Source organism: Ceratotherium simum, chromosome 6, assembly GCF_057802395.1.
Source record: "Ceratotherium simum simum isolate JZ-2026a chromosome 6, ASM5780239v1, whole genome shotgun sequence".
In the NCBI taxonomy this organism is placed as follows: domain Eukaryota; kingdom Metazoa; phylum Chordata; class Mammalia; order Perissodactyla; family Rhinocerotidae; genus Ceratotherium; species Ceratotherium simum.
In genome coordinates this window covers 15,403,080-15,425,519 of record NC_141905.1, presented here as the reverse complement: position 1 = coordinate 15,425,519, position 22,440 = coordinate 15,403,080, and the positions used below count along the sequence as shown (strand labels likewise).

At 39.6% G+C, this 22,440-nt stretch overlaps 1 protein-coding gene across 3 annotated transcripts in view; it reads right to left on the bottom strand.

The window, feature by feature from the left end:
- Positions 1 to 2,257: 2,257 nt before the first annotated feature.
- The window catches only part of HEATR1 (HEAT repeat containing 1), a 49,446-nt gene continuing 29,263 nt past the window's right edge, over positions 2,258 to 22,440 (bottom strand). For all 3 annotated transcript variants that reach the window (XM_004432398.3, XM_087431916.1, XM_087431915.1), the window contains 19 exons: positions 21,550 to 21,668; positions 21,332 to 21,453; positions 19,602 to 19,730; positions 17,339 to 17,569; positions 16,440 to 16,566; positions 15,053 to 15,213; positions 11,853 to 11,899; positions 11,630 to 11,753; positions 10,884 to 11,024; positions 10,090 to 10,379; positions 9,232 to 9,382; positions 8,053 to 8,211; positions 7,762 to 7,896; positions 7,157 to 7,261; positions 6,909 to 7,077; positions 6,027 to 6,181; positions 5,348 to 5,506; positions 3,573 to 3,681; positions 2,258 to 2,552 (listed from right to left, as the gene is read on the bottom strand). In XM_004432398.3, coding sequence (XP_004432455.1) covers positions 2,464 to 2,552; positions 3,573 to 3,681; positions 5,348 to 5,506; positions 6,027 to 6,181; positions 6,909 to 7,077; positions 7,157 to 7,261; positions 7,762 to 7,896; positions 8,053 to 8,211; positions 9,232 to 9,382; positions 10,090 to 10,379; positions 10,884 to 11,024; positions 11,630 to 11,753; positions 11,853 to 11,899; positions 15,053 to 15,213; positions 16,440 to 16,566; positions 17,339 to 17,569; positions 19,602 to 19,730; positions 21,332 to 21,453; positions 21,550 to 21,668 — 2,722 coding nt within the window. In that variant the 3' untranslated portion in view covers positions 2,258 to 2,463. The remainder of the gene's footprint in view (positions 2,553 to 3,572; positions 3,682 to 5,347; positions 5,507 to 6,026; positions 6,182 to 6,908; positions 7,078 to 7,156; positions 7,262 to 7,761; positions 7,897 to 8,052; positions 8,212 to 9,231; positions 9,383 to 10,089; positions 10,380 to 10,883; positions 11,025 to 11,629; positions 11,754 to 11,852; positions 11,900 to 15,052; positions 15,214 to 16,439; positions 16,567 to 17,338; positions 17,570 to 19,601; positions 19,731 to 21,331; positions 21,454 to 21,549; positions 21,669 to 22,440) is intronic.

Here is a 22,440-nt window from a genome sequence, read left to right as displayed (position 1 = left end):
ACACAGTGGTGCACAAAACTACTGTTCCCTGTTCTCTTGAGCTCAGAATCTTCTGTGCTCTACCACTGTTTTTTCTGCAGGCATTGCATAAACTTACCAGGGACTTAAAAAGAATTAGCCAGTAAATTACCTAAAGACACTAATTTATAGAGACACTACCCCTTCACCAGTGATTGCTTTCTTAACCAGTGTGGTCATATCCTGTAACTGAAAGGATTGATGTTGACTTACATCTGGCAGTTTTCTTCAGCATAATAAATATCTAGCTCTACTAGCTGAAAGCATTACCAGATAATTAACATTATGAAATCTGAACACAGCACGAAGGTTAAGGCAAAAAACAAAGAAAAACAAATGGTGTTGAAATTAACTTGATATCAGTCTCAAGGCCACTGATTTCTGTAGCAGTAAATGCTTATTTTAGAGTATTTGAATTTAGGGTGAGTCAGAGGTCTGCACATAATTCCTACAGAAAGTTTAAGGTAGATGCAAGAGGAATTCAATTGATAAAATGATTATGGGTAACAAAGCAATGTCAAGATTAGACTTACTGTTTATAAAATAGGCACTATGAGAAAGTAAAATGTACGAACTGAGACCAATGAAGAGGCAATGTAAAATCTGTTGCTTGTCCACATGCAAACCAACACTGCCTCTCTGCTCTTCTAAAGATTAGTCCATCATCATTAGCGACTGAGATCAAAACATTGTTCTACTTTAAGTGATTAAAATCAAACCTGTATCAGCAGGTTAAATGGTTGCATTTCTGTAATTTTTTTCTATTATTCTTTGAAGCGAGTTGGCAGAAGTTCTTTGTAGAATTCTTACAGGTCAGATCTTGTTACGGGAAATTTCAAAGGCTTGGGAGTGGGGAGGTAAAAAGCTAAATCAGTCAGATCATTTTATCATATTAAATTGCTGGGCTGAATTCTGCCAGGATTTAGGAATATTTTCATAACACACTTTGGTTAGATATTATTTGTATCCATATATTGAAAAGAATACTATTACCAGTCTTATTTTTTAAAAGTAGTGTAGAAACTTCTAGCTCTTCATTCTTTTCTACCTTTTCATGTTAATTAATTTATTATGCTGTCTTGCCAAGCTCAAAAAAACATTGGGGGTAGACGTGTTTGGGAAAGTTGTAGAAGGCAAGAAGGCTCTAGAATCCCCCAGGTTATTTTTTTCTTCATTAAAGACCATCAGAGGGCATGACTGAGATGTTGGAGACTGTAGGCCACTTAGGAAAAAATAAAAGCCCACTTAACATTGTTTCCTCTAAGTCCTCTAAGTCTTAAACAGTTCATTTACATTTTTGTTTTATGTGGCGGTATTACTGAGACCTAAGATTGATTCTTTGATAGAATAAATACAAAATCTTAAGATGTTTTCTGAAAAGCTATTAGCATTAATCAATCTTACCAACACATTTCTTAAAGAGAAATATGCATTCCTAGCATACTCTCTCTCAAACTGCAAGTTAGCCTTTTGCTTTGTCATAATTCTGCACTAAATTTCTATATTAAATCAGAGCAAAGGCTTTCAAACTCAATTAGAACATTCTATGGGCCATTCTTAGATGCCTTAAATTTTAAAAAGGCATAAATAAATAAAATGCCTTGGGCAGATTTAATTTTATTTGAGCCCTCATTTTCCAGCTTCACCATGACATAGTATAGCAATTATAGAACTTCAAAGCTTTGAAAAAAATCTGATATTTACTTTCTTTCTCATACAAGTAATTCTTGGTTAACCACCAGTGGAAATGTGATCATTTCTAATCCTAGGGGGGATCCTTCATGCCACCCAGCTTTTCTGGGCCCTTTCTAGTTGTGGGATCAGTCAGGTGTGGGTTGTTTTATAAACAGCCTATTGCCTCCACCCCCTCCTCCCCCATGAAAGACAGAAGGATAAAGAAGACAATCATAGTCCTGAGTGAAAGACGCATTCCAGAACCACTTCCCTCTGTGGGTACACACACACACACAGAAAAATGATGGCTGAAGTGTCATCTGCCCAAAGTAAAAGGTAAAAACCCAAATGTGCTGAATAACTGTCATTTTCTTGAAGAGCTACTTTGAGTGAAATCTCTGACATGGATACCATGTACATAAAACATTTCTTTACAGAAGAGGAGTTAAGGCTTTACAGTCTAAATGAGGTCCTGTTAGCTTTGGGTGCTGAAATTAAACATGTCTGTAATATTACTAACATTAATCAGAAAAGACTATAATAAAGGTTTAAACAAACACAGCAGTCTGTATAAAAACACCACGTATCATTTACTCTTTTTGTAATTCTATACAACTGGAGTGGTAGCACAAACCGGGTGGGAATTTTGGAAAGAAGGCCAAGTAGGTGTTAAGGCACCAAAAGTAACATGGTACCAAACAACCAAAAATAAAAATATGAAAAATAAATCTGAACTCTGAACAGAGTATGAAACACCAAAAAACCAAAGTTTTAGAAGTAGCTCTGGAGTGGCTCTCCCAGTATAGCTTCCAGTTGCTGAACAGTCTTTTGGCATTGACGTTCTACTTCTTCACATTCATCTAGAAAAAAAAATCAAAATGAGTGAGTCTTCCTGCCTCAATTATCAGTAGCCTAATTCTTCACGTCTTGCATTCTTTGGCCATCGTTCAATCAAGAGAGAGAAATGAAGCACATTATTAAAGCTGAAAGCATCACGGAATACCACCTCCGTATTCTTCTTTCTGCCTTCATTCCCTTCTTATACCTTAGACTCGGAAGCTAAGTTAGAACCTCCAAAATAGCAGTACACAGATGACAATTCCAGATTCCTAGTGATGCCACTCTTTAGTAGCTCACACAGCCCCTCTCCAGGATGTAAGAAACAAAAGTGAATGTACTTTGTTTTGGATAAGCAGTGAATCATTACTATGAAAGTATTTGTTTGCTTCCATCACCCCTGCTTAATAATAAGATGTACTGTTATTTCTTGGGGTGCATGGTGGCGCAGTGCTTACTGTGCCACAGGTCCAGAACTGCACAAACCTGGACTTAAACCCCAGTTCCACCTCTCACACGCACTCCGTTAGTTTATTAAATTACTTAATCCTTTTAAAGCCTCTAGTTTCTTCCTTTGTAAAACAGGGATAATGGCACACTGTATACCCTGTCGTGAGGATTAAATGCGATCATCTATGGAAAGCACTGAGTAAACGCTGGTCATTATTAACAGGCAGATATCCTATTGCATCCTTAATGGCACAAGCCATTTGACACAATAACCCTACATCTGGGGACCAAAATTTCAATCATATAAATGTATGAGGTTAATGAAAAACAATACTGTAGTCTGTACTATCACAAAAAAAACACAGAAGTAAAGATAGTGAAGGCTACACTGTAAACAAAATCTCAAATGATCATGAGGCTGTCACTTCCTAACATGCTCCCTCCACCCTACTCAAAGTAGGAACTCGGCCTCCTGGGAGCAGGGCAGATGACTGGAGTCCAGGACTAATCACATTATATCCAAATTTGCATTATCACTGGGCACATTTTCACAGAATTTTACTGTAATTATTTCTTAATAATTTGGGAATTACCTTCCATCAATTCAGCTAAGAAAGGAATGGATTCTGGTAGCAAAACAATATAATTCTCCTTTAGTTTTTCAGCCAGTGCTAACACAGTAATCAGAGCAGCAAATCGAACCTGAAAGGGATAAAATGGTAAAGAATGATAAAAAACAAGTATTGCTATATTTATTATCTTAAGATCTGTCTAACTTGAGACAATAAAATGTTATTTCACGTGAGTTTGTTTGACTTTATGTCCATTCAACCTTCATCTTAGAAAACCAGTTTATTTACCAATTGGGATCTGTTTACGGTATGGCTTTTAAATCAGTGTTTTTCAGACTGTTCCAGTACTGCAGGCCTTTAATGTGAATATCTTTTTATAACATTTTACTTTAAAAAAATAAATTTAACTGCACTAGTGCTCACCAGCTCGCCTGGCTGACAGAGATGATGCTGACCTGGCAGTCGGTTGGCCCTGGCCATCTCAGGCAGGACTCCCCTCCCTCAGAATCCTGAGTGTGGTCCCCAATATAGCTGTGTGAGGGGCCAGCGTACCACCTCTGGTCACACTCTTATCTCAGCCCTGAATAAAAACACACTCACTCTGTCACAATGTCCCAGTTTTGGAACTTAAAAAAAGTTCAGTTGTTTCTCACAAGACTTGTCTATGACAAGGAATGCAAGCAGTTGCTTTGGTACTGTTAGCAATTTACTTTGAAACAAAAGCTGTACTAGTCCTCTTTCTGGTTTGGGTAATTTAAAGAACATTTGGATATAACAAAGTGAGTTGTTTAAAGAAGATTCGTAACTACCTATGTTCAATCAGGATTTTCTTGATAAATTTAACACTGAAACTTTATAAGAACCTACAGTTTAAAATCTGGGGGTTCATCAAAATAGCCTCATTGTTCTCATTATTTCCTAATAAATAAATGTTATGAAATTTCACCTAATAAATCTATTAATAAAATTCTGCTTTGGTCTGTTTTATCTACTGGGGTTCTAGTATGATAGTTTGAGAAATGGTGATTCATTGCTAGAACAGTTTGAAAACTTTCGACCCTCAGGTATGGAATTTTAACTTCCACTCGTGCCCGTTCCCCCATGTTAATGGGTGTCAACCGCTACCACTTAGCCTACCTTACTTCCACAAAATCCTAAGCCTGATGTATACATGGAGATGATACACTGCTCTAACTCAGACGAATGTTCTGTGGACAGACTGAAAGCATTTGTCTCAGGAGCACAATGACATTTAAATGGTGCTTAAAAAACACACGGAAATATTTCAAGTCTTTTCAAGATTTAAAAGTATTTAGAAAATATTTTAGTACTTGTGTCTAACACACCATGGGGTGGGGGAGGACTATTCTTTTTTTTTAAAGATTTTATTTATTCATTTTTTCCCCCCAAAGCCCCAGTAGATAGTTGTATGTCGTAGGTTCACATCCTTCTAGTTGCTGTACGCGGGACTCGGCCTCGGGTTGGACGGAGATGTGGTGCCTCGGGGCGCGCCCGGGATCCGAACCCGGGCCGCCAGCATCAGAGCACGCGCACTTAACCGCTAAGCCACGGAGCCGGCCCAGGACTATTCTTTTTAAATAGCCTAAAGTAGAAAGCAAAAATTTTTCAGGCTCAAACTTCTGCCTAACACAGCCCGACCTCTAGTCCTAGAAGACAAGCAATGGTATTTGTCCCTGCTAGTTTACCACGGTCCTACATCCATGACCACTTCAAGGTTGTTTAGGCTATACAGTGAAAATGTGCAGCGTCAGGGCTTCTCAACCACAGCTCCTAACCTTGGGTGAGGAGTCCCTCGTCTTTAGCAGAATCTGGTAGTTCAGTGGTTTCCAAAGAGAGTCATCTGCCATGGCCACTGAAAACTGTGCGATGCAGGGTATCAGGTGCTTCGTCACCCGTTCCTGGAACTTCTCTTCTCCTCCAAGCCTGTTTTCCAGCTATTCAGAATGAGACAAACACTTGAGCAACAGGTCTCATTTCTGTTTGAAAAAATACCCCAATGTATAAATAATATTTTACTATCCTTCATGATATTAGTGGGCTCAAAAACCAGGTATTATTCTAATACTCTCTCTAGAGCAAATCTACCACCTTATGGAACTCAAATGGAATCTCACAGCCCTTAGCTTCATCCCTTTCCCTCCAGCAGGACATCTTAGAGGAGTTTTTCCAGAGGGCAGCAATAAACCCAGTTTTAAAAAATTAAAAATGTAACCATTAGACCTTCTATCATGCCTTTCATTTGAAAAAGTAAGAAGTAAACACCACTATGAAGATAAGTTATCTCCATGAAAAATGAGAAATTGGTTCTGAAATAAAAATTTTGTAAAAAAGGAAAAATAAAACATGGAGGAAAAAAAACCCCCAGCAAGCTGTCATTTTGGTAGATATAAAACTTGTAAAAATTTAAGTGATGGCTTCCTCATCTTTTAACAAAAGATGGTTCTTTTTGGTTACCTGATCCACCAGGGGCATCATCAAGGCTTCTGCTCTCTCTTTACTTAGAAAATGCTGGGTGTCAAAAAGGAAGATTTTATATAAACAGTTCAAAATAAACTGTAATAGCAAGCAGCACTTTTCAGGGTCATTTTCAGAGTCAAAAAATGCTTCATCTGTAGATAGGGGAGAATGAAAACAAAAAGAAAAAAACCGTATTTTACAATTTGATCTCCAGTGTTTAAATTCAAATTGGTATTAAAAGAATCAGAAAGGTTTTTTAATAATTTTATTTATGTTTCCCCCAAAGCCCCAGTAGATAGCTGTATGTCATAGCTGCACATCCTTCTAGTTGCTGTATGTGGGACGCAGCCTCAGCATGGCCAGAGAAGCGGTGCGTCGGTGCACGCCCGGGATCCGAACTCGGGCCGCCAGCAGCAGAGCGCGCGCACCCAACCACTAAGCCACAGGGCCGGCCTGAGAAAGGTTTTTTAAAATGACCCAGAAATAATAGTGAGAATGAAGGTAGAAGACAAATAAAATGGATGGTCTCTCGGATAAATGATTTCTTTTTTTAGAGTTAAGATTCTCAGTTGTTAAGATTGCTTAGTTTCGCCAGGTACCAGTTGTCAAGTGGGTTGATTAACAGCATTAAAGAATAAACCAATCTTAACTTTAATGTTTTAAGTCACTTCCACTAACTTATAGTAATGCCCATTTTACTTTACCCTCCCTTCCAAGTGAGTCAATTAATAATAACGTGTTTTCATTATGCTAAAACAAACACTTCAGTGCTTGACGACTGACTATAAAATTCACCCTCCTTATGCTTATTATTCTAATTGTACCTTGTGTAAGGGATACAGAGCAAGGATGTCAACAGAACTGGAGTCAGCTACCAACCTGTTTTGGAGATGTTCACCTGGTTCAGGGTGTCAGCAAAAGGCTTCACTAAGTGGCCAGCAAATAGAGTAAAAAGTCCTTTCAGTTTCTCAGCAATGCAATCTGCCAAGTTGTAAAACGTCAACAGTCTGTCCTTTGGGGCATCCTCTGTTTTAGCCCAATCAAACAGCTAAAAAGATAAACCAATTATTAGTTTCTTCTACACATCCTACGCAAGCACACAGGAGATGTGGAGGAAGAAAGCGTACCTTGAAGAACAGGGGTCTGAATGTGACTTCAGAAAGTTTCACAACCATGGCTACTAGACAGCCAATGATACAATTTTCTGTTTTTCCAATTTCCTCCAGTTCATTCTGGAAATAGAAGAGCTGATTTATTAGAGTACTGACATCTAGCTCTAAATAATTTTGGCAAGTACAACAGGTTACACAGCTAGATTTTTCTCTGGCTTTTATTTATTTTTTTATTTTATTATTATTTTTTTTTATTTTATTATTTTTTGTGTGTGTGAGGATGATCAGCCCTGAGCTAACATCCATGCTTAATCCTCCTCTTTTTTTGCTGAGGAAGACCGGCTCTGAGCTAACATCTATTGCCAATCCTCCTTCTTTTTTTCCCCCAAAGCCCCAGTAGATAGTTGTACGTCACAGTTGCACATCCTTCTAGTTGCTGTATGTGGGACGTGGCCTCAGCATGGTTGGAGAAGCGGTGCGTTGGTGCGCGCCCAGGATCCGAACCTGGGCCGCTAGCAGCGGAGTGCGCGCACTCAACCGCTAAGCCACGGGGCCGGCCCCTCTCTGGCTTTTAAATAGGTAGATAACTTTAGGATTTGGGGGAGCGGAAAGACGCTTACCTCAGAGTGCTGTGCTCGGAAGTCCAGGGCCTCCAAGAAAAATACGGTCAGCTGAGACTGATGGGAGGCGAGCTCTTCCTTCTTCATGACCCCAATGTGCTCTTGCAAGATGCTCATAAACGGACCCATGTGATTCTACCAATAACACAGTAAAGAGATGTGCCAATTTTCAATATTTCTAGAGTTCATTAATGCATATATAAAGGAATTAACCATATTCTTCAAGTGAAAATTTAAAAACTTAGTACCATATCTCCCTTCTCCAAAGTCTAATACCCAATAAGATCTAACCTTCCAGTTCTTCTCAATTTGCTTGTACGTTTTGTTGATGGCTGGTAGTAAGACTCGGGGTGAGAGCGTGGTAGCCAAAGTCGTCTTAAGAGATGTGAGATGGATATGAGCCTGTGAGGCAGAGCCCATTTCACTAGTGATTTTTTCCAAATGAATCACCTATAGGAATATAAAAACAGTGATCAAGGCCATTACGGGTGCTCACTGAGAACGTCTACACACCTACAGAAAGTCATAGTGATGATGTGAGAAGTCAATCCAAATGCTAGTGATTAGGAAAAGCTCACTGCATTTTAGCTTCACACAGAATTCCTTTTAAAGCCAACCCTTGAATGTTTGTAGATAAAAATGGACAGATGCTTCCTTCCCAACTGGGAGTCAGGGATGTAGGTAAATGGTGGAAGGCAGAAGGACAGAGAGCACCGGACTGAAGATTTTCTTAGAGGACGGGAATCCAGGGACCATGAGAAGAGTCAAGTTCTTCCTTGCTAATCTAGAAAGCTCCTCAGATGTAGAGGTCTGTTTCTGTAAGAAGTTTACTTTTAAGCCTTGGGTATAGAGTATGTGAACTGGTTAAAGCATTTGCATCGTGGCAGTTAAGGCTCTTAACCTCATAAATGGCAAACGATCAGTACAAAAGAACAGAACGAGGGGTCATTCTCAGGCATTTTCGACTAGAAATGCCACCTGCCCACTGTCTGTTTGCAAGTAACCAATGGTCTGCAATACAGGAAATTCTGCTTTGAAAGACATCTTAGGATTCAGAAACCTTTCACATTAGAAACAAATAGGGCACACCAGTTTCTACAAGAAGTAATGAAAGTCAGCTCGACCAGCCCAACTCCAAAGATCTCTCAGGGGGAAAAAAGCAATAAAATACATTCTGCAAAATCAAAAAAGAGAAGAGCCTCATGACAAAGTGACACCCATATTACTGTCATGAAAGAGAAGAGCCTCATGACAAAGTGACACCCATATTACTGTCATGATGAAGCAGACAGAGATGACGGAAGTGGATGAGAAAAAGGAACACATACAGTAAAAACCAGCACATCTTTTCAGAAATAATCTTCCTGCCAAACAGAAATGAAAACTTAAAGAACAAATAAAATTATTAAATTTATAATCTTTCCCTTTGCCCGCCACCTCAAATAGCATGTTGTGGTCACTGTGGCTCACCTGTGACAGAACACCTTCCAGGTAGGGGCTGATGAAGTGTGGGAGAGTCTCAACAACCTTCTGCAGGGCCGCCAAGGCACTGAGCAGATAGACCTCGCCCGAGACCAGCTCGCTGCTGTTTTTCATTGTGGTCAGCAATGACGGCATCAGGCTACATGTACAGAACAAGGGTTTTAGAGTGACTTTAAGCAGGAATGGAGAACCGAGCAGAAGTCGTTATGAAAAAATCCAAACAACTGGGCCCGTTCTCTCTCTCTGTGTATGTCACAGCTTACTAAATATCGTCTACACATTTGATGTGACTAAGGAGCAAGAAGTCTCCCAGTGCCAATAGTACTGACATAACAGTCATTAAAAAAAATAACATCTTTCAATTTAACACTTGCTAAGTGTCAGGCACTGTGCAAAAAGGCTTACATGCATTGTCCCATGGAAATCCCATGAGGTAGGTGCTGTCTCAGTTTTATAGACGGCAAAGCTCTAACAGGCCGAGTAACCTGCCCAAGGCTACACAGCCAGTAGATGCTAGAGCCAAGGAGAGAGCCAGCAGTATCCAACTTCCAAATGTGGGCAGCACGAGGCAGCTTTTGCCCAACTGGATGGGCCCCTCTAAAGGAGCATCACCTATTGCTTCCTAGCAACAGCTGGCCAAAGGGGAGCGAAAACTGGGGGATAATAAACATCATAAAAGTAAATGAGAATGTTCTGTTTGTCAGTTTGAAGAAAACATCAGTTCTTTAACAAATCTAATTTTATGCGGCTTTTACTTAGAGGCAAAAAAGTCACTAAGATATCATTTTTCAATTTGTACCAGAAACCCTGTGTGATGGTACCCGTGGCAGGTCCCAGTCAGCATACCTGGGAAGCTGGGGGATGGCCAGTGCTTCCAGGGTGGAGGCCACCTCTGCTATGCACAGCAGGGCACTTCCCAAGACATTCTTCTCTTCCTTCGTCTCTGGAGCAATCAGTCTCACTGCAGTGTTCAGCACTGGGACAAAAGGCTCTGGATGTTCTCTACCAAAATTCTTGCACAAAAGCTTTAAGGTATACAAAGCTGTCTGTCTGTTTATTGCTTGTTCTTCTACTGCCTTTTTTCTATGCTGCGCAATGGCCAAAAGGACTGGAACAAGTTTTAGGAAACGGTAAACCTGCAGAGGACGGCCAAAATTCCCAAATAATTAAAGCTGCAGAAAAAATGCTAGTTCATATTTACATTTTTATTGTTTGAAACCACCTAAATGGAAATTAGACCAAGGTCCTAAGCCACAGAATTATTCACAAGCAATTGTTTCTCCATCTGCTTTATTTACCACTAAGCGAATGCATGTACTGTGACCAGTTTTTGATTTATATTAAGCACCCTACTAGTAAAAGAGAATTAGAATTATGCTAAAGCCAAGGCAATGTATGGTCTATATTAAGCAAGAATTCCCTTAAGCGGAAATTCCATTCTAAGAGCTCTTAAAACATATATACACACTCCTCTTAGAATTAATATCACATTTCTAAAATGCATACACACATCACAGCATTATACTCAGATAATGATACACTTATTTAAACTGTACCACTGGAGAAACCTAAGGGAGTTAAATGCAACCTTTGGTAAGGCAAAGAACGGTAAATGGGTCCGATATATAGTCTTCACTCACAATTTTCTTCTTCCAGGACGTATTTCGCTGTAGCTTGTTGTTCAAAAGATCCAACGCTTTCCGGCGAACTGATGGCAATGGGTTACCCAGCAGCCCTCTAATCACAGGAATGAATGTTTCTGTGGGCAGCAAGGCATTGACCTATACGGCAGTTTTACATTTAACAACGACAACAAAAATAATAATAATAAAGGGAAGATCAACTCAGATTAAGACAGACTGCTTATCTTCTTCTAGGTGTCAGGCATTTTAATACACATTGTCTTATTTAATTCTTACACTAACCTTTCAGGTAGGCATTACTAACTACATTTATTTAAAAAACAAACAATAACAACAACAACAACAACAACAACCTGATGCTAAGTGAATTGCTCAATGCCATATAGTTAAGTAATTTAGCTAGATTTTAAACAGTGATCCTAATGTCCAGGCCAGTGATATTTCTAATATACCACACACTCTACCTAACAGGTATTTTTCTTTTATTCCACGTGAATAAACATTACACAGTATTACATGACTGAACATTTAAGCATCATTAAATATTGAGGCACATGTTCTCGTAATTGGTACAGAAACAACTGTTTTTCAGACAAATTTATTTCTAGTCATCAAGAGATTCTTTTCCAAGAAAAATCTGAGCTGCTAAGTTTATTCTTAAAGTAAAACTTTCTGTTAAATAATTTCACAATGACATAAAAACAGCAACAAAACACAGTAGATGGGGAGAAAGGAAAACCTACCTTATCTAACATGTCATAAGCTTTACTGAGGAGCGCTCGCCAAAACTTCACAGTTAGTTTGTCTACATTCTTCTCCAAGGATTGTGCTACGGCATTAATATAGCCAAGAACTGTTTCTAGCAACCTAAAACACAGCAGACTCAGATGAGAGTTTTGTGTACTATTCTTCCAGCTTTTTGATTAAAAGTTTGAAATAAAAATTTTAAAAAGAAAAGTAACATACCTCTGTTCAAGGCCTTTTAAAACCTGAGGACCACCACTTTCAACTACCTAATTTTTAAAGAAGGCATCATTAGAACAATATGGAAGCTGGTAATACAAAATCATTTGAAGTAGGCTCAATAAAGCTCATCTAAGACTATTCAACTCAAACCTCCCACAGCTACTGTTTTCTGACATTACACTTTAATCAGGTTCAGATCATCCCCATCATACTGTAACACTTCTATTTCTGTTAATTTAATTACATTCTATTCATTTATTTTAATTGTATTCTACAGATATCTGTAACATCTGTAAAGTACTACAAAGATTCAGAAAAACACGGCAATCAATAGCCGTTTACCTACTAATTTTATGAAATGCTAATCCTTCGTTAGCTCATAACTAATCTTAAGATGTTAAAGATCGATACAGCTGTCTTCCCCTATGCACTGCTCCCTAATCCCATTCTCCCACTACCTTGACCCCACAAAAGTGAACGTACATATCAGTCAGCAACATGCTTTTTGGATAATATTAGATTTTTGAGATCTACCTGTGATGACTTATGTTGTTCTGGTTCATTCATTTTAACTGCAAACAGTATTCCTCTTATACTTTTTATTCATTCACCTCTGTTGGCAGACATTTAGTCTACGTTCATTTTTTCTTTTGGTAACAATGCAAAAAAGAACATTTTTGTCTCCTTGAGCATCTAGGCAAGCTTTCGTAGAGCACATATACCTGAGAAGCGAGATGCTAGATCACAGGAGACGAGCAGCTTCAACTTGACTGGAAACCGCCAAGTGCTTTCTAAAGTGGTTGTACCGACTCACGCTACCCGTCACTGTGTAAGAAATGACTGTATCCTCACAGCCTTGCCACTTCTTGGTATTAAAGCTTTTAAATTTTTGCCATTGTGATGGATATCATATGGCATTTCACTAAGTCTGCATTTTCCTTATTAGGGAGGTTGTTTTGTCACGTATTAACTGGCCATTTGTGATCCTCTTTAGTGAACTCATATTCTTTGCCAGTTGTTCTAATGGAAACTGATGGTATTTGATTTATACACGGTAATAATCTACTCTTAGTCTGTGGCTTTCTCTGCATTTTGTTTATGGTGGCTTTTTGTTGAACTGAAGTTGTTAAGAAATTCTCCTCCATCCTCTGGTCATGATGATGCTCCCCTTGATTTTCTCTTCAAAGTTCTAAGTATTCCTTTTCACACTGAAGTTTTTAATCTACCTAAAATTGTCTTTTGCTTAGTGTGAGACCAGTCTTTTTTCCATACATGGAAAACAAATTGTGCTTGGAGAAGTCTCTTTCCCCACTGCTTTGTGACGCCACCTGCCACACGACACATTCCCTACATGTGCATGGGTGTGTCAGGGCTCACGCTGTCACACTGATCCATCTGATTGCTCTTCCAGCACCTCTGTCGTCAGGTAGCCTGCTTGACACAGAGCAGTGTCCACGTCGATCCCTATTAAGCAAGCTTGCTAAACTAATTATTACTTCTGTGAACTTACTGATTCTCTTTTTTCTGCTTCTTACACTTCATTGCTTTTGCTGAATGGAAATAATGACAGAGAACACCCTTGTTCCAGACTTCAAGAGGCACACCGCTAACGTCTCATCATGAAGTGTGATGTAACCTATAGGTTTCTTTTTTGTTTTTTGTGAGGAAGATCAGCCCTGAGCTAACATCCATGCTAATCCTCCTCTTTTTGCTGAGGAAGAATGACACTGAGCTAACATCCATTGCCAATCCTCTTCTCCCCCACCCCCCAAAGCCCCACTAGATAGTTGTATGTCATAGTTGCACCTCCTTCTAGTTGCTGTATGTGGGACGTGGCCTCAGCATGGCCGGAGAAGCGGTGCATCAGTGCGCGCCCAGGATCCGAACTGGGGCCACCAGTAGCGGAGCGCGCACACTTAACCGCTAAGCCATGGGGCCAGCCCCTAACCTATAGGTTTCTGACAGATATTTTTATCAGGCCAAGGAAGCTCCCATCCATCTCGCATTGCCAAGCAGATTTGCTTTCTTAAATTATGAGTAAGTACTGAATTCGTTGAATCTTTTTCCTGTAAATATTTCAATGATCATACGGTTTCTCCTCTTGATCTGTTCATGCACTATAACAGATATATAAGATAGATATTCTGATGTTTAACCATTCTTATATTCCTGGTCATGATCTCGGTCCTTCTTTCTCAATGCTTCTTCATTTTGTTTCTCTATTTCCTCCTTTCTCTCTCATTGTTTGAAGTTAATCACACAAACAGAAAGACGCATAAATCATATGTGAGAGCTCACTATATTCAGGTAGAGAAATAGCATATTAGCACCTCAGATTCCATCCTCTACTTGACCTCCATTACTAGTCTTTGCCTTCTTCCCAAAGATAAACACTATCCTTACTTCTAAAACCATACATTTGTTTTGCCTATTTCTGAACTTTATACAACTGGAATCAAGGATTCATTCTTTTGTGTCTGTCTTCTTTCCTTCAATAATATGTTTATGAGAGTCATCAGATGGCTGTGTATCACTGAGTTCACCTGTGTCCATTTATGACAACAGACACTTCATCCACTCCAGTGTTGACAGACACTGGGGTTGTTGCCAGTCCTAGGCTACCATGAATCATGCTATTATGAATAATCTTGTAGATGTCTTTTGATGCACATGTTCATACATTTCTGTTGGGTATATACCATTTGAGAATGGAATTACTGAGTCACAGGGTTTATGTATGTACAACCTTAGTAGATCATGCCAAACAGTTTTTCACCGTGAATTGTATTACTCTTTTTCTACTATCTACTATCTTTAAAGGCATGTCTCACGTTTTCACGAGATATTTACCAAGCCATTTTTTTTGAGTATTTGTGTGAGGAAGATCAGCCCTGAGCTAATATCCCTTGCCAATTTTCCTCTTTTTTTGCTGAGGAAGATTAGTCTTGAGCTAACAGCCATGCCCATCTTCCTCTATTTTGTATATGGGATGCCACCACAGCACGGCTTGATGAGTGGTGCAAAGGCCTGCACCTGGGATCTGAACCTGCAAACCCCAGGCCACCAAAGCAGACCACACAAACTTAACCACTATGCCATCAGGCCGGCCCCTTACCAAGCTATTTTTACTAGTTTAAAATACAGTTCCTTTAGAAAAAACAAGATCATTTTACCACAAACACATTTAAAGAACACATCACCTTTCTGAGAAAATTACTGGAAGCCAGGAGCTGAGACATGAAAGACACGGACAAAAATTTAAAATGCCGCAGCTGCTTGCTCGTGTGAGCGTCTACATCAAAAATCTGTGGCATCTGTTCCTGTGCTTCACTCTTATTAGATACCGCTCTGGGAACGGTTTCTGAAAAAGAGCAACAAAACAAATGACTGCACTCATCTTCACCTCAAGCTGTAGTGTAGACACAGATACAATGAGCACGGTAAAATGGGATACAATTCTCAGAGAGAAATTTGTTAATCTATTACATCCAGTTTTTCCTCTTCTAAATTAGTGAAAGATGTGATTGTACTTACCAAGAAAGCACCCAACAGCCCTGAGAAGAGAGTGTGTATGACAAAAACAAACAAAAAAACAGGGCAACTGAGACAAGCAAATGGAATACAAAGGCATTACAAGAGGAGTCTTTAAATGTCGGCTCCATACCCAACTTCTGAAGCCTCAGAGGCATTTACTTGGTGGCCAACAATTGACTGAAGGAGGATCATCTCTAGCCTTCAATGTTTAATTCTAAATGTTTGAAAATGTGTGTCCTAAAACTTTGTAGAATCCCATATTCCAATGCGTCTATTACAAAAGGGGTTAGGGGTGCAGTGTTTGGGGTCCATGGTGGGCCACTTAAAAATCACTGTCCGAGAAAAATGAAGACTTCTTCCCACGTCACCACATACAGCTCTCTAGCACCTTCTGGTCTGTCCCTGCCAAACCTGAGCCGAATGCAGGATGAGACGGACCACTGCCTGGCCAAGCAGGGAGACAGGGCAAACAGCTCACCACACAGGTAACAGCCCCCGCGGAGCCCTCAGAACCTCCTTTCTAACGCACTTTGCTGTTCCGCTTTGAAGGGCGGAGAACTAAGAACGTTCAACACATCAACCCTTTCTCAAGCCAGTCTCACTGATGCTGCAATTAGTGGAAATTTCAAGACTGCCATACATGGTAAAATTTTAATATTTAATTACCACTGCTGTGGTACCTACTTTCTTTCTTCTTGTAAATGTCTTCACAGATATTTTAATGGGAAGCTAAGAGACAGCTAATCAGGGCCTGCTAACCGTCACTTTACCATGATTCATCCTTGACACTCATAATACCCCACAGCCAACACATCAGCTAAAGGCACAGAGGTATAGAAGCCAATGTGTGAGGAAAGGCATGCAGAAACCCTACTTACTGTTTCCCATAAGGATTTGAGAAGATACACAACCATACACTCAAATTAAAAATTATTAACTTACTGAACGAAATCTTCTACAGACATACTATGGGTTCTAAGGGTGACCCGCACTGTCTTCTGCTTCTCCTGGGCTTTCAGGTTAAACAACAACTAACACCTGATTCAGGTTTACCTTCTTTTTCTTCTGGCAGCTTTATTAAGTACCCGAAGATATTCATCAAGCTTTGTATCTGATGCTGGACACTAAATTCACAACAGACTGAAATCCAAAATTCAGTGTCTGCCTCTAAAATAGCATCCTGTACAGAGAAGAGACATAGGTAATAAAACTGTGCCTATTAAATTTACGTTTTAATAAGTACAAAGAAAGGAAACGTTTTAAAAATATTTCTTCGCACACAGTCACTATATATTGTTCCTCATGGTCTTATGTATCACCAGAGGAATGAGTTACTGAGCTCCTTACATGAAAACGCCAATTTATGAGAATTATGAGGGCCTAATTCCAGGATAACCTGCATTATGATTTCTGGCAGAACTGAACATACAACTTTACTTAGAGTAGGTCTAGATCTATTCCTAGATCCCATGTCTAAGAAGTCATTTAAAAACAGTCCTGGACTTAAAAGTTCTACTCTCATCCATCTGAACAGGGCTCTCCAAAACAATGACCTGCACCTTGCTGATTCCAATGATACTGACACTCCTCCCTTTCCCCATGCAATGCCCTCAAAACCACTTTCAAGAGACACAGTTTAATTACCTTACAGCAGTACTCTGTTAGGCTTAAAAGAGAACCACCCAGCATGGCACCAGCATCAAACCTATTTCCTAGAAAAGTCAAATCACCCTGAGGAGGTGTTTTGCTGCTACTGAGGATATTCAGAGGGCCACAGGCTGTGACAGCAGTTTTAAAAAATGCCAAAAACATCTTTAAAAGTAGTTCTGAGCAAGCACTGTTAAGTAACGCACATTAAGCATTCACCAGCCCCATGTTTAAACTGGAAAATACCACAAAATCTATGTGAGACATCACCGTTTCCTTTCTTATCACCGCCGCCATATTCTCACCTTTTCTCCATAGGCAGCCGCCAGCACTGTTTTAGTGACATACTGTTCAAAAAGCAAGATGAGGAGAACCCAGAGGAATCTTTCTGCACCCAGTGTATCAACTAGTTGAACAAGGATGGGCAGGCGCCTATGCTCTGGAACGTGTGGCAGCGCGTCCACAAACACATGAATGATTTTCACCACGATTTCTTCCACATTTCTTGTGACTTCTACAGAGTCTCCACCATCAGACTGCACAAGAGCAAGCAGGGACAGTGAGTAGGAACAAATAACCCTCACAAAACAAGCTTTAAGTGGACATGCAAAGCCCTTCAGATGTGCCCAAAAAAAGTTACCAAAAGAATTTTAATAGGGGCTGGCCCCGTGGCTTAGCGGTTAAGTGCGCACGCTCCGCTACCGGCGGTCCGGGTTCGGATCCCGGGCGTGCACCAACGCACTGCTTCTCCAGCCATGCTGAGGCCGCGTCCCAAATACAGCAACTAGAAGGATGTGCAACTATGACATACAACTATCTACTGGGGCTTTGGGGAAAAAAAGGAGGAGGATTGGCAATAGATGTTAGCTCAGGGTCGGTCTTCCTCAGCGAAAAGAGGAGGATTGGCACGGATGTTAGCTCAGAGCTGATCTTCCTCACAAAAAAAAAAAAAAAAAGAATAAAACCTTAAAAAAAAAAAGAATTTTAATAATCCAAGACCAATCAGTAAATATTCAATGAGTACAGATATGTCCCCAGCACTATTTGGCCCTGAAGGGAATACAAAGCGTAGGATGTGAGCACTATCCTGAAGGCAATTTATCATCCTTATGAAACAAGAAACACATGTGAAAAGATAACAACAGGAAGCACTAAATGGCAGACACCAAATATGCACCATCTGGGAAGCTGCAAAAATCAAGCAGGATCTGTGTTGTGCCTCAAGAAGAATGGGTATAATCTAGATAAGCAGAGCACAGAAAGGCCAACCCCCTGTTGCTTTCAGAATCAAGTTCAAACCATTTTACCCTGGTACTGGGCCTCCAAACATAGTTGTTGACTGGAAGAATGAATAAATAATAGAATGTACTACTAAACCAATGCCTTCTACTTCTTCTACCTGTCTCAACTGTTTGCTTGTCACCAAATCGATCTACATGACATTCTTCACACACATTGTGCACATTCCTAGACCGTGCCTTTTCACGTGCTATTGACAGCTCTGCCATGTCACTGAGCATATCCTATCCTTCTTTCATACCACCACTTCAAATTGGTTTTTTTTCTTTTTTTTTTTGGTGAGGAAGATCAGCCCTGAGCTAACATCTGATGCCAATCCTCCTCTTTTTGTTTAACTGCTGAGGACGGTTGGCCCTGAGCTAACATCCGTGCCCACCTTCCTCCACTTTACATGGGACGCCGCCACAGCATGGCTTGACAAGTGATGCATCGGTGCATGCCCGGGATCTGAACCTGCAAACCCCGGGCCGCCGAAGCAGAGCGTGCACACTTAACCTCTTGCGCCAGCGGGCCGGCCCCTCAAATTCTATTTATGAAACTCTGTGGTCACCCCAGCCCATGTGGACTTTCGCCTATTCTGAACTCTTCAGCATATTCATCTATTCCTCTGGCATATATCATGTTAATGCCTATAGCTATTTTTCTTTTTATATATGTGTCCTGTACTGGCTAATCTGTTGGACACAGAGAACCCCAATCTAACACCAAGATTGAAAGGAGAAGGGGCTGAATACGGCTGAACAGAAAACTCAAGCAGATGACCAAGCTCTTTCATCTTCAAGGCTGCTTTTTAGTTCCAGTTTTCATTCCTTACGGCAAAGACCACACTGCACTCAGCTCTTTGAGTACCTAGAGCTTAGAGAACGCTTGAAAAACGTTTGTGGAATTGCATATTAACAAACTTGCCAACGTAGCTCTAGAACTTCCTATTTTTGTTGACCTGCATAAGGGTATTATCGAACTCACACAATGTCCTGAAATACACAGTAAATGTAAATCCACTTTGTCAGAGCAATGTTAAGGCACTTTTATAGTTATACCCATGCAGCACAGCAAAACCAGCTAGGCATGTTTACTCATATTTTTGGGAAAGACATTATTTCCAAGATTACTTCTTAGCATTACCATTCTAAAATTTAAGAGGCATGAATAGTCGAGCACTTCAGAAAGGCTTTTAATGTCACTTATTTACTACTACTTGAACTCCATACTATGTAAAATTTTAAAACTTAAAAAAATAATACTAATGATGGTATAAAGGCAGCTTACCTGAATAAGTGCTGGAATAACCATTTTCACTGTCTTGTTAATAACTTGAAAACTGTAAGTATCATCTAAACGCATGACGTTGGCTCCCATAAATGTAAAAATAGACATAATATTGTGTAGAACTTTATCCTGAAAAAAAAACACATCTTTCAACATTTTATATTTTAAACACATCAAATATCAAAGATTCATTATAACTCAACAATAATAAGAGAAATAACTCATTTAAAAATGGGCAAAGGACTTGCAAGATTTCTCCAAAGATAAACAAATGGTCAATAAGCACATGAAAAGATGCTCAACATCATTAGTCACTGGGAACCACAAAATCCAAACCACAAGACACCACTTCACACCCACTAGGATGACTATAATAAAAAAGATAGTAACAAGTATCAGGGAGGATGTGAAGAAATTAGAACCTTCACACTGCTGCCGGTGGGTGCAACATGGTGCAGCTGCTCTGGAAAGTACTCTGACAGTTTCTCAGAAAGTTAAAATTAGCATATAACCCAGCAATTCCACTCCTAGCTATATTCCAAAGAGAACGGAAAACACGTTTACACAAAAACTGACACACAAATGTCCACAGCAGCACAATTTTATCATAATAGCCAAAAAGAAGAAACACCTTAAATGCCCATCAACTGATGAAGAGATACACAAAATGTGGTATAAATATACAGTGGAATATTATTCAGCCATAAAAAGAAATACTGAGTCAAGCTTCAACACAGATGAACCTTGAAAACATGCCAACTGAAAAAAGTCAGACACAGAAAAGGCCACATATTATATGATCCCATTTATAAGAAATATCCAGAACAGGTAATTCCATCAAGACAGAAAGTAGATTAGTGGTTGCCAGGGGCAGGGCTAGTGGTGGTACAGAGAATTGGAAGTGACTGCTAACAGGTATGGGGTGTTTTTTGGGGTGATGAAAATGTTCTGGAAATAGATAACGGTGATGGTTATATAACTTTGTCAATATACTAAAACCACTGAATCCACACCTTAAATGGGCTAATTTCATGGCACATGAACTATAGTTCAATAAAAACAAAGGAAAAATATCAATGATTGTTTCTTTATTATCAACCAGTTTGAGAGCAAGTGACTATTCCAAGAAAAAAAAATCCTATACATATAAAATCTCGCACATGATTTTTTAGTAGATTAAAAGACCCCCTAAAGTTCATGGAGAACCCCAGGTTAAGAACCTCTGGCTTATATCCCCAATATAAAAATAGTTTCAATCTCTTCAAAAATCTTTAAATGATGTATTTCTATAAGGGACAAAGGATTTGCACAGATTTCTTTGAGGTAGTTCATAATCAAATTAATTTTCTTAAGTCACTGGTTGAAAGCTGTTTGAGGATTATCTGAGGATTCACAGGATAGTAATTTTTTCCAAAAACACTAATACCACCACTTATTAGATAGTTACATTGTGCCAGGCACTGTGCTAAATGCTAACTGTAAATTATCCAATCCCATCCTCACAATAATCCTATGAAGAAGGTTACTATTATTCTCCATTTTACAAAAAGGGAAACCAAAGCTTACCAAGATCAACCAGCTCACACTGTCTCAGCTATCAAAGAGGCAGGGCTGAGAGTCCTACCAGTGTTTAATATGCCAAACTGAATTCAAACCAGTAAGCACCTACGCATTTTCATGGAAGTAATGACCTGAAATACCTGCTAAAGTCTCAAATCATTAACACTTACAGGAAATATTCCAGCAACAGTACCCAAAAGTAAGAGCGCATGATGATGGGTCTGAGGCATCTCTGAAACACGGATGCACTGAACTATCAATTCCACATTGAACTTCTCCTCATCAAGAATATCTACAGTGGCGAGAAATAAAAAATCTCTCAGCGGTAGGTACACTGACACTCAAAGTAAATAATTCTTCCACACTTTCCTTCCAATAAAGTACCTACCTTTTGGTATTTTGCCGCCATCTGGAGAGAGCTTTTGGCAGATGTTGAGCAAACAACTAAGAATTAATTGTTTGGTGTATTCCACATTTCCCTCCTCTGGTAGAAAAGGTTCTAAACACCTTTGGGACCCCCGGAAGAGGAATGATGGAAAATGAAAGAGTTGTACAATTTTAGTGATAACATTCATGACCATTGTTCAGAATACATGTGAAATAAGGAATAAACTAAAATAGTAACATTAAACATAAAGTCTATAAACAAGATGTAAGATTTGTAACTCTAATTTTTTCTCATATAGGCAGGTGCTTATGTCAAATTACCTCTCCTCTCTCCTGCACTTTCCATCAACTTATTTGAAGTCTTCTTAGAGGACAACCTTTAAGAATTCCTTTGCTTTCAGATGAAAGCACAAATCCACAATCCAATGTCATACACGGTAGCTATCTAATGATGTTCACCTACAGAATATAGTAGGTGTCACACTGTGTCTTTAAATACAAGTAATAGGGCCGGCCCCATGGCTTGGTGGTTAAGTGAGCGTGCTCCACTGCTGGCGACCCGGGTTCGGATCCCGGGCGCGCACCGACGCGCTGCTTCTCCGGCCATGCTGAGGCCGCGTCCCACATACAGCAACTAGAAGGATGTGCAGCTGTGACATACAACTATCTACTGGGGCTTTGGGGGGAAAAAATAAATAAATAAAATCTTTAAAAAAAAAAAAAATAAATACAAGTAATGATGCCCCAGGGACATACTATTGAAAGTTAAGAAGGAAAGCAGGCTGTAGGGTGAGTGGTCATTTACTACATAATACAGGATGAAGGTCAGTTTTGGTACTGGCAACGGGTACCCAAAACCATTCTTTAAATCTTTGAACTACAGTAATTTGCT